The following is a 12,976-nucleotide window of genomic DNA, read 5'->3' on the forward strand; positions in this document are numbered from 1 at the left end:
GTTGATGATATATAAGTACTTGCTCTTTTTTGGGACAAAACTGTAATAGGATTCAGATCAAGATAACGCATGTGCAAATATACCCCCCATAGTCATATTTCTAAGTTATAGTTCAACGGAGGGTTAAATGAGGATAACCCTTTCTTGACACCAGTGCACATCATTCAACACACCACATGTTACCTTGACTGAACTGTTTTTTATTACAAGGATTCAATTATTAACCCATGGACACTACTAGACGCACGTGCTCAGGTTGAGTAGTGCAAACCATCCAGGTGTCGGTCGGTACCACGTGACGTCAAGATCGATGATTCTACGGTAGTGGGCAGAAAAAGCCACGTCACAGCTCTCTTCATAGCAACAGTAGAGTACGACCTACATGTATTAGCCATCCCAAGGGCAAAATCAAGCATCTATTAAAATGAATAACCCAACCCGTCGTGTTCCCGAGGGTAATACCTGCTTTTCTGCTGTGCTCGACAAAAAAAAAAAACTGAAGAAAACTGGGGCATATGGCCAATCCGCATTAATTCATAACTCAGTTGCAAAAAGACCAGATTTTAAAAAAAAAACACACACAGATTAATAGAAGCAAAAAAGACACTTACGACAGCAGTGTGTTTCATAAAATACACATTTATTGAATTTAAATTAGACTTACCATGGAGCACACGTTTACAACTCTCAGAACAATTTTAACATGCACACAACTATGACTACATCACACACATTTCACATAAAAAACATATTTCCCCCCCAGACGATTTGGATCCTAAAGCGCATTCCAGCTTGGGAAGAGTGTAACCAGCACTGGCAAGGGAGTAGCTTGCGCAGTCATCTCCATAACGGGCAATGTCACATCCCAACCAACAGCACAAACTACTACCTCAGCCAGTGCACGGATAAATCGCTTTCATGACCAGTAGAACGCAGAGAATTCGAATCCGTTTAAAAAGAATTCCAAGAATTCGCGCTGAACGTTCCAGAGCGCGCGAAGATTCCGAGCTGAATGGTCGTAGTACTCGTCTCGTGAGCGGGCTACACTCCCTTCAGCTGCTCCGTCATTGGCTGGGAGCGCAGCCAATGGGGTGTCAGAGGGACACCGCCCACGACACACACACCCCCAAAAGTGGCCACGCCTCAGGCATTCTTCAGCCAATGGCGCAGTCCTGACTTCACACGAGACTTTGAACACGTGATTTTGAATGAGTTGATTTTTTTTTTTTTTTGGATTGACGCTCACTTACTGTAAAGATCTCATAAATCGCATCCCTTAAATTATTTAATGTTCTAAGGGTATTTTTTTTGCTGATAACCCCCTTGGGTAATATTATATTGATTATTGAATTCCATTTGTTCTTTAGGTTTATGGTGTTTACTGTTTCCTGCTATTTGGACTTTTTTGAAATGTAATAAGATTTGTCTTTTTGAGGTTTGCTTGGTATTTTGTATGTTTCTTTAAGCAATAATAATAAAAAAAAACTTACTGTAAAGAAGTACTGAGAAATAATCATTTATCTGTCACCACCCTTTCTAATAAAAGACATGAAAAGGACCATCTAAACTTAAAAGGTTGTAATTCAAAAATGCTTTGTAATATAGACGTACATTTTCAGCAATAATCTGCTGAATGTCTTCTATAAAGTTTAAGTATGAAAAAGTTATGGAAGTTTGAATGTACATCAAATATACTGCAGAAAATATTTTTTATTTTATTTATTTATTTATATATATATATATATATATATATATGTATGTATGTGTATGTTTCAGTGTTATATATAGAGAGAGATTGGTCAATCCAGCGTTTCAGTCGTACTGAGGCAAAATGGCTTCCTCCAAAAATATTAAAACCATGCCGTTAACTTAAAAGTGAAGACAATTTGAATGAAAATCCAATTGTTTGTTTGTTTTTGGCTGTAAATCAAATGCAAGTGATTGTTTTTTCAGGATTAAGATTTTAGGTAAAATGTAAATGGGAAATTGAGGAGTTTTTTGATCAGTTTTTGCCTTCTTTTAAACTGTTTTGTGGGGAAATAAAATTGTCAACGCTCAAATATTCTGAATTAATATGATATCATAAGCTGCAAGCATGCATTACACAGTTTGAAGTGGTGTTAGATGCAGTCTGGCGAGGCAAACAGGGCCGGTGCTGGAACGTAAACTTCCTACAGGAAGTAAAATATTAATGAATAACCAGATGAGCGACACGTCTGATGTTCATAGAACTGTACCATTTATTATTGTACACACACCGGGTTCAACCCTTCTCAATGCGGCTAAGGATGACATGGAATGTTACAGTAACATCTTGCATAAAATTCATTGCTGTTGAGAAAATGTCACAAAAAAAAAGGACCATCCTTCATGTATTTATTACGATGTTTCCGCTCTCTCATTTAAACGATTTTTTTTTTTCTGGATTCGATTTTTTTAATCCAAATACGTTATCTTTAATTACATCTTTAACACTATCACCAAACACTGTACATTAAGGGAGGAGGAAAAACCAGAAAACCCATAAAAACAACAAACACTGCAAATTTACCGTAGCAGTTAATACATCGTTAAAGTCGGCCAATCAGAGTCTACCGTCAGCTCGTATTAGAAGAAGCTTAGAATGATGGGATTTGGAGCTGTCAATCAACAGTTGCCATGACGATGGAGTCCTCGCGCGTGGTGTATGAAACAGTCACATTCATGTTCGCGGTGGAATAAAAACGTTCAGTCACGATTCGCCGTTCTGCACTTTGGAGACGGGCGGTTGCATGAAGTCTTTGAAGGGCCCGAGGGCGTCTCTGAGGGCGGAGCTCACTTCAGGAGACGAGCACGTGATGCACTCCACCAACGTCGGGTACAGCGCGATCACCTGAGCCCACACGTTCCCATCCACTGACGCCCGGAAGAGGAAGAGATGAGCACAAACAAAGATGAAAAACTTAAGAGCTTGCCTGTGTTCAGGGCTTCACATTAAACAGGGTTCCCACACCTCGGTTAACTTCAAATTCAAGGACCATTCAAGGACTTTCCAGGTCCAAAACCCTCAAATTCAAGGACTTAATGTGGGGACAACATAGTGTAGATCAAATAAATTATAAAATATTCCAAATATCTTGAAACTTGCATTTTCAAGGCATCATGTTTCAGTGGTCTCAGCCTATTTTTGCAATGTTTCACGGTGTGTTTGTGAAACGTTAAGGTACCATCGTAGTCGTTTTGTGAACGTCATGGCAACGTATAAGCACCTCACACAGGAAACACTTAATGTAATGCGTAAATATGAGCTACTGACGTAAATCAAGCATGCTAATATTCAAGTGTCCCGAAGTGTTGGCGAAATAACACATTAGGGATTTTTTTTTCTAGAAAAGCTCTTCAAGCACTTTCAAGGACCTGTATCTATTTTCAAAAACTTTCCAGGGCCTTGAATTTTGTTTTTCAGATTCACAAACTTTCAATGATTTGAAGGACCCGTGGGAACCCTGATTAAAGGAGAACTCCGGCGCAAAACGAACCTTTGGTCTAACAACACATTGGTACCGTGTCGACCGTTCTCTGAGTTTTGTTTTCAAGATAATCGAATGTTAAAGGAGAACTCTGGCGAACAATGAACCTTTGGTCTAATAAAACATCGGTACCTAGTCAATCGTTCTCTGAGATTTGTTTTCATGATAATCGAATGTAAAGAGTTTAATCTCTAAAAACTGTTTAGCGTATAATGCTAGTGATGGGGGCATTGACTAAGTAAAAAGAAATCGCTAGTTTATACCATATATAGCCCCACACTAACGCAGTAACAAAATGAGGCTCCATACATGCAAAACGAAGCATTGAGAACTTTGTAAGTGTACAGACCGTTTATTAAGAAGATACTTTATAAAGACCGTCCACTTCGAGCCATCTTGGGAAACAGTCTCGACCAGTCGAACCACGAACGGCGTGCTGAGTGAGCTGATCGATCGGAATTACATGCGTGAAATCGAATTACATGGAAATACATGAATTATATCTGTTAATTAAAATATATGTGTAACTAACTACCCATTCTTTCATATGAGATTCCAAGTCACAGCTCACGTAGCACGGCGTTCGTGGTTCGACTGTTTCTACTTTATTAAGTGGACGGATTTTATAAAGTATCTTCTTATTAAATGGTCTGTACACTTACAAAGTTCTCAATGATTCGTGTTAATGTCAAGCCCACTCCCCATGGTATTGATGTCAGAATTGTGAGCAGAGAAAATGGCAAGTAATTTAGGAAAACCACTAGCCACAGTGTGAAGTTAAAGGCAAACCCTGCCTATGATGCCTGATAATGCTGTCTAGGTAGGCAACTCACTAGGAATATAATCTTTTGCAATGTTTCATGTTTATGTTTCATGCAAATGCAGAAGTTCGTCATGGTTGAGTTCAAATAATCCCGTCTCACCGTTCTCTGGTTGGGTCTTTTTCAAGGAATCCATGAGTGTGCTGATGGCTTTTAACACAAAGATGATCTCAGTCACTTGTTGCCTAGAGGATTAAAAAAAGAAATAGTGGAGAACACACAGAATCAAGTCCTGTGCAATTTAGTTGGTGAAAACGAATGTTGTGTGTCCAGCGCACATTTCTATTGGAGGTTGTTTCTGCCACAGAATAAAAAATAAAAAGGGTAATCGGGACTTTTTTCAAGCTTCCACGTACATATCATCCCAAAAGACAAAGAGAGAAAATAATCATCTTGCATTATCTTAATCATTGCATTAAATAATCTTCTTTTCCAACTGCAATTAGATTTTACAATCAGTGCTATATAAGATGATGCAGATAATGGTCATATATACATATAATCATAGTCATAATGCTTTGAAAAATTGATATTTGAGTACAAGACCTGTTGTTGTTGTGTTTTTATTCTATTTTTATTGTATTTATGTGCTGCTGTGACGTATAAATTTCCCCCCTGGGGATTAATAAAGTAAATCAATCAATCAATCAATTAATAAATGTAAGCCTAATTTTAGATTTTCTTTTTTGTGCATTATGATATTATTTTCATGACAATAAAGCACATTTATTCATTAAATCAATGCCAAAAAATCATTCTCGTTGTAATGCAAAACAAATAAAAACATTTAGATAATATTATTTTTATTCATATTCATAATTGTTTTTATTTTTTCAGATTTTACTGTAATAATGTTTTTTTATTACAGGAATTTGAGAAGGAAAAATATGCTTGTATGCCAAAACAATTAACCTAAAAACGACCGATAATCGGTTTTACCGATATTTTGCATCAGTTTTGCAATATTGGATTCACCGATAAATGTAGAAACCTAAAAAATAAGCTTTTCTTCATTCAATTCACTATTATTTGTATAACGCTTTTCAGTCAATTAATTTTTTTAGAGATGACCGATATGAACATTTTGGCCCATACCGATAATTCTTTATATTTTTGAAAGCCGATAACCGATAAATTGGCCGATTAATCTAAATCCAAATATGTATAGAATTTTTGAGAGCCTGATTACAAAAACATTAAGTCCTAAACACACAATTATGATGTTCTCATAATAATTTTACGTAGCCGATATGCACATGTTGATAGCATCACAAATGAACATATATCGGTAGATACCGATATATCGTGCATCCCTCATTTTTTTCTTTATGCAAAATGTTTCTTGGTGGGGAGGGCGTGTGTATGTGTATGTTCCCGTGAGCTGACCTGGGCAGCGGGCAGCGTCCACTGAGTCTCTCGTCCTCCACGAAGCGTCGGAGCACGTCTTGCGCCCGTTGTAGGAGCACTGACAGAGCCATACGGGAGATGTAGCCCTCCTGCGGCGTCGACACCTTATTACTGAAGGAGAACTGCAGGAGCGTCTCGAAACACACTTTAGAGAACTCCTCTCGCATACGGATGTCCATTTCAGCCTCTGACCGGGACAGAGGGACAGTTAGTGCATTCATACTCTTCGTACCAGTTATCGAACGACTTTAAAGGGGTCATCAATTTTTTCTTTGATCTTTTGACATATAAGAGCTTACTGTACTATAAAATAGTGTATTGTTTGTGTATTGTACCCTCAAGAAAAAAGGATTATCGCAGACGCTGCTTTTGATATTGTTTACTGTAATCCTAAATAAAAGCTTCAGTTTTGTCATCAGTAACGTTTAATTTTATTTAAAACACTGCTTATTACAATGTATACGTCTTTCACTTTATCATAAAGGATGAACTATGAATAACGGCAGTGTGACAAACTACGGTACATTCATTCATTGTCATCCTTCCTCAAATATTACTATGGTAACTTCAAGTACTTACTTATTTTAATATGCAAAACTGTAACCCAATCATAGCAGTGGGCGTTTACTTCCAAGTCTTGAATGCGACACGCCCATCAAAACGTGTGTTCGAAAGAGAGGGTCAAAAACAGGACAGAAAATAGCTTATTATTTCTAAATTACGACATTGAAAACCTTGATAGCATTGTAAGAAAAAGCAGTTCATGACCCCTTTAATGTCATTCTGTCCCTCACACAAGACTATCATATGAAGCTTTTATGATCTTGACAGCTTTTGCATGCAAAAAACAAAACAAAACCCACAGCAGCATGAACATTCTTCCTAACATCTTCTTTTGATTGAGTAAATGACAGGATCTGACAGTTAACAGATTGTGAATCAGATGAAGACGGTGATTCATTCTCTGTACCTGTGAACGATGAAGACTGGGAGTGAATCGACCCTCTGTTGAGCATGCTCATGATACGACCTACGAACTCTTTGGGTATGAAATTGGCAAACGGTAAAATCTCTGTGCTGATCAACTGCACCACCTAGTGGACAAAGAAAACATGTAATATATTTATTTTTGTACATTGTAGCGGCCAAAAGTGATGCAGGATATTTGTCCTTAATAACCCTTACAAGTTCAATTAAACCATCGATTTATGAGGAAAATATTTTGTATTTTTTTTTTATATGAGGAAAGAACAAACATTACCTTTGTTAAAGGGACAGTTCACATAAAATTGCTGCATTTAACTGTATTTTAGACAATATATGCTTACTACTTAAATATTATTAATTGTATCATCATCACAAAATGTCCAGTTATATCAGCCTATCATGAATCAATGTTTTTTTTAAAAATGACATTTATAACCAATAATTCTCACATTCCACTTCTTCTGTGTTTTTATGTTTGTTTCATAAGAGTCAGATGAAATTACCTCCACATCTATCGCTTCGTTCCTCTGAAACTCCTGTATGGACAGATTATCTGGAGGTGTGCTGTGGAATACGAGAGGAAAGGAATTAAGCTCTGTTTGCCTTTAATATACCATGATATCAAGATCCTGTTGAAAAGAAATTGAACACCTTTTGGTAAACAGGAAGTCCTCGAATGCGTTCGCCAGCTCCGGCCACATCGTGTCGAATTTGCCTGAGGATGCTTGTTGCCGGGCAACAGGGAGTCCAATGGAGAGCACTTTGAGCAGAGAAGAGACGGCCAGTTTCCAGATGCTCTCCGCGGGACAGGCGTACTTCAGGCCCAGAGGAATCCTCACAGTCTAAACACAGGGAAGCTTCTGCTTTAAATGTGCACACATACGCCTGGTGGCCTTTAGATGCTGTTGAGAAGGTCTCACATGTTGCATGAATATATGCGAAACTACTCATTCACATACGGAGGAAGCGTATTGCATTCCCTTGAGGAAAAAAATTGAATTAACGAGTTAATTATCTCAGAATTACGAGATAATTTTTCATTGAAAAAAAGATTTTGCTCTGTTTTTCTGAATTAACGAGTTAATTATCTCAGAATTACGAGAATTTTTCATGGAAAAAAAGTTTTCGCTCTGTTTTTCTGAATTAACGAGTTAATTATCTCAGAATTACGAGAATTTTTCATGGAAAAAAAGTTTTTGCTTTGTTTTTCTGAATTAACGACTTGATTATCTCAGAATTACGAGAATTTTTCATGGAAAAAAGTTTTCGCTCTGTTTTTCTGAATTAACTAGTTAATTATCTCAGAATTACGAGAATTTTTCATTGAAAAAAGTTTTCGCTCTGTTTTTCTGAATTAACGACTTGATTATCTCAGAATTACGAGAATTTCTCATGGAAAAAAGTTTTAGCTCTGTTTTTCTGAATTAACGAGTTAATTATCTCAGAATTTCGAAATTCGGGTTTTGAGACACGGAAAAATTCTCGTAATTCTGAGATAGTTAACTCGTTTTTTTCATGGAAAAAAGATTTTGCTGTTTTTCTGAATTAACGAGTTAATTATCTCAGAATTCTGAGATAATTAACTCGTTAATTCAGAAAAACAGAGCAAAATCTTTTTTCAATGAAAATTTTTTCCATTTTGCTCTGTTTTTCTGAATTAACGAGTTAATTATCTCAGAATTACGAGAATTTTTCGTTTTTCGAACAGAGCAAAAACTTTTTTCCATGAAAAATTATCTCATAATTCTAATACTACCATGTTGCTAACATGATTTAACACATTTCTCACACGATTTAAAACGTTGCTAGCATGATTTAACATCTTGCAACCATGATTAACATGTTTTTAACAAGATTTAGCATGTTGTTAGCATGATGTAGCACGTTTCTAGCAAGATTTAACACATTGCTAACATGATCGAACATGTTGCTAACATAATTTAACACATTTCCAGCATGATTTGCATATCATAAGCCAACCTAAATATATATTTGCTGCGGTCAGTCAGTTTTATAACTGTGATGTTCTTTTGCTTAGTACCTTAATGATGTTTTGCAGGACTTTCTCAGTGATAACGGCTTTGTGACAGGCCGTTTTATGATACAGATCGACCAGCACCTCCAGCGATCGCTCTGCAAACGGCACATAGTTTAAGGCCACCCACTCCGCCTGGACACACACAGACACAAACACATGAAATAAAGACAGTGGATTAAATATATCACAATGCGTTATTAAAAGAACAAAATCAGCCTCAAAGACCTGAATACTTGTAAAATAATACAATATCAGAGAAGGGTTGTGAATAGACACAATTATGTGTTATTGTCAACACATAAAGACTTTCTTCAAACTAAAATCTGATTTTTTATCCCCAATATCTGTAAAATGAGCCACAGGATTGAGCTTAAATGACTGGAAAAACAGCCCCTACAGATTTCCACTTCAACACTAATAACATTTGTGTCAAATTTCGACGACAAGCTCCACAATATTAAATGGAAAGCAGCAAGTACAGGCCAAACACACCACTGAAACACACTGATGCTGATATGAGCATTACTGATCAACCGATAATCGGTTTTACCGATATTTTCCCTGATGTTTAAGCAATTTTCCATATTAGTTTTGTTTTATCGGATTCACTGATAGATAGTGATGATCCATCAAGTCCTGTCCCAATTAAGCTTTTATTTAAGAGACACTTTATTGTCCATTAATATGTATTAATGTAGAAGTGTTTTGTAATGAATGCAAGGGGACAGTGAAAGTACAGAAATTACAGTATAGAAAATAAGTGTTAAAACAGTTTTGTTCAGTGCTGTTATAACAGTCAAAAATTGAAATAATACATATCGCTTCTGTATGGCTATTGGTAATATAAACATGCATTATCGGTTATAAAAGGCAATATCGGTCGAGCTCTCAAATTTAATCCTTTCATCTTTATATGCATAAAAAGACTTTATTGTGACAATGATACTAAATTTGGTGAAAACTTGCAGCCTGAAAAAAAAATTTGACATCTTCATTTTATATTTTTCAAATGAAATGGTTAATGCTTAATTATTGTTTTTTCTCATATTTTTGGTTGTTATATACATTCTGAACAGTAGATAGAGCTACATAGTTTCAAGTCACTTAGTCAAAGAGTTTTGAAAATACTAGAGGTCGACCGATTGACCGGTTTTGCCGATTATTCAGCACTGGAACAATCGGTTTTCTGCAAAAAAAAAAGTTTTCCCAGGTTGCGTCCGTTGCTGAAGCTGCTGAGAAGAGTCTGTTGCCATTTTACAGTACGAGAGCGGCCCCTAGAGGCGAAATAAACACTCACTGACGCCTTGTGGAGTTTGTTTTGACACTTCAGATGCGGATTTAAAACAGACATTGGCGGTATGTATACAGTACACTACCGTACATGCTCTCATATCATTGTAAAGTAATTAATTTGTAGGCTTGATGCTGTATTAGTAGAGAAAGAACAGCAGTAGGTTTGCAGTCGAGGTCGAGAGGACGCATAAACAATTAAAGTCCCTGTGGTGAAAATCCAGCTTTTAATGTTGTTTGTGTCTATATGGTGTTTTTAATACACTTTAAGACAAACCATGTGTAAATTCATAAGTGGACAGCATTGCTGAGTATTTCCTGCTTAAAACTGCAGTGAACCAAAGTCTCAAAAACACAGTGTGAAATTGCTGGTGGCACAATCAGAAACATTCAATTTCAGTTCTTTTTTTATCATCAGTGTAATACATATTTTGTTATTGTGATTGGATAACTATCAAGTGTTCTAAAAAAAAGAAGCAAATAAAGCGCAAGATTATACATACAAAAAACTGTACATGTGCGCCGTCTAATTGAATTGCTATGCCATTGGTTTCGACCACTATCGGTCGACCTCCATGTGCTACATGCAAATTGGTAAATCAAAAGGCTATTAATAACTTTTACACTTTTTGTACGTAGGTTTAACAAAATTGAAACCACCATGTGCTTTAAACTACACATAAGGCAATACATTTTGCTAATAATAGCTTACTACTTGCTGAAAAGTGTGTAGTATATACTGCGTAACACATTAGCAAGCTAGTTTAATAATAAAAGTTTAATCCAGTTATTATGTTGGAAACCGAAATGTTTATTTTCTGTTTAATAATATCTTGTGTAAAATATCAGTCAAGGTGACGTTAAAAATTTAAATGATTAAAACACTGGAAATGGAAGGTCAAGTCAAGCACATTGCATTATGGGAGACTGGATGTTACGTAGTGCTGTACAATATTGATAAATGTAGTATTCTTTACATACAGAAAAATGTATTTATACATACTACACTCTGCAACAATAGTAATAGTGTGATAATATGCTATTCCAAACATGGTCTGTTTCTTGACCACATAACTCAAAGTTAAAAATTATACAAAAATGAACTATTGGTGGCGCTAGAGAGTATAAATTTCATAACTTTTCAACAGACAGTTTAATGAAATGCCATAAAATAACTGAAATTGTAGTTTATTTTGGCTAGGGATGCACCGATATGAAAATATTGGCCGATACGATAACCGATAATTCTTTATATTTGAAAGTTGATAACCGATATATCGGCCGATAAACTAAAATCCAAATTTTTATCTAATTTTGAGAGCCTGATTACAAAAACAAAAGTCTCACAATTAAATCCATGTCCCAAGCGCACAATTATAATGATGTTCTCATTATAGTGTTGTATAGCCGATATGACACATGTTGTCCCGAACCAGATTTTCATTTTTTGAAGAGATTTCAATCATATTTCAAGAAATTCAAAAACATAAACAGTTCTCAACAAGTGTCTCAGCTGAAGGGAATAATACATTATTATAATATATCGGCCAAATTTTCTTACCAGGCCGATGACGATAACATTAAAAATGAACATGTATCGGCCGATACCGAAATGCTGGCCGATATTTCGTGCATCCCTAATTTTGGCAGTTTTGAGATGAATGAATAGATGTGGCTGGTGGAAATGAGCAGAGAAATGGCGTATGAGTATGAAAGAGCGAAGTTTGTCATTTAGAGCAGTTAAATGGAGCCCAAGAGCAGCCGGAGAGAACACGAGGCAGAAAGCAGACGAGAGACGCAGATATAAATAAAGACAGCGGAAGGGAGGAAGAACTCACCGGTGCAAACAGTTGGATCTAAAGCGGATCCGTATGAAGTACAAAAACAGAACAAGAGAAGAGCAGACAAATGTTTACTACCACTGCTGATCACAACCGCACAATGAAACTACTTTAGACAATGACAACAACAACAAAAACTAACAAGCGTTTGGTTTGAGAGTCATGTTTAAAAATACTTTGTATTTAACCTGAGGTAAAATTGATATCACAATATTCTCACAAATATGTCATTTTTGACGCACAAAAACTTATTTTTGATGTAAGGATGGTTTAAGCATTTGAGTATTTCACATTTCTCTCCGGTTTATAGTTTTAGCTGGTATACCCAAAACCTAGTGTTATTAAAGCTTAAAATGTTTATTTTGAAAAGGAACAACGTGGTCCAAAGTATTCAGACATGACTAAAATAAAATAAAACCACAGCATGCAAAGCCACTGAAAGTATCTAAAATCCCAAAATAGTTGTGAAAAAAGTGAAATATTGCAATCCTAGAGCCTCATATAAAAGAAAACAAAAAAAAAAACAAAGAAGTGAAGACGTCTTTCAAGGTGTGCATTCAAAACGCCACAGAGCAGAAACAAAGATCATCTAATACATCATCATATTGGGAAACAGACATGGAAATGAATGCTGTATGATGATGAAGGGTGTATGTATGTTTGGTGAGTCATAAAACAACGATCAAGACCAACAAAACCAATTGCACCATCTTGAAAACAGCTGAAAAGTGAAGCCCATCGAGGGAGACTCACCTGGTTGTATTTGGCATTGGCCACGTGTTTGGTCTCCATCTTTCCGTACTGAGGAGGTTTACAGGAGAACTCTACGAACAACAGGAGCTGCTCAAAGATGGCGGGATACATCACCTGGAGATTCTCCGGACCCACACAAATTGCCTGAAACAATGACATACAATCTCATTAAGACACTGTCTTAATCACAATCAACTGATCTAGTTGATATAACAAGTGTGTAATCCATCAAAAAAAAAAAAGCATGATTTTCATGAAGTCTGTTAGTCATTTGCTCATCAAGTCTGTAGAGTTTTTGGTTTATTTGAATGGTGAGAAAAATAAGGATGG

The 12,976-nt window shown here is 36.2% G+C and overlaps 1 protein-coding gene across 3 annotated transcripts in view; it reads right to left on the minus strand.

Annotated features, from left to right (window-relative positions):
• Window positions 1-2,217: 2,217 nt before the first annotated feature.
• The window catches only part of mon2 (MON2 homolog, regulator of endosome-to-Golgi trafficking), a 38,394-nt gene continuing 27,635 nt past the window's right edge, over window positions 2,218-12,976 (minus strand). Inside the window, exons 27-35 of one of the 3 annotated variants that reach the window (XM_039647951.2) lie at window positions 12,647-12,790; window positions 11,891-11,908; window positions 8,766-8,894; window positions 7,376-7,566; window positions 7,228-7,288; window positions 6,708-6,831; window positions 5,717-5,924; window positions 4,433-4,515; window positions 2,218-2,895 (exon numbers count right to left, since the gene is read on the minus strand). In XM_039647951.2, the coding sequence (XP_039503885.2) occupies window positions 2,732-2,895; window positions 4,433-4,515; window positions 5,717-5,924; window positions 6,708-6,831; window positions 7,228-7,288; window positions 7,376-7,566; window positions 8,766-8,894; window positions 11,891-11,908; window positions 12,647-12,790 (1,122 nt within the window). In that variant the 3' untranslated portion in view covers window positions 2,218-2,731. Of the gene's footprint in view, window positions 2,896-4,432; window positions 4,516-5,716; window positions 5,925-6,278; window positions 6,374-6,707; window positions 6,832-7,227; window positions 7,289-7,375; window positions 7,567-8,765; window positions 8,895-11,890; window positions 11,909-12,646; window positions 12,791-12,976 lie in introns of those variants that run through there. The other 2 variants (XM_039647953.2, XM_089127932.1) reach the window with 2 other exon arrangements.

Source organism: Pimephales promelas, chromosome 25, assembly GCF_988280905.1.
Source record: "Pimephales promelas chromosome 25, fPimPro1.hap1.1, whole genome shotgun sequence".
In the NCBI taxonomy this organism is placed as follows: domain Eukaryota; kingdom Metazoa; phylum Chordata; class Actinopteri; order Cypriniformes; family Leuciscidae; genus Pimephales; species Pimephales promelas.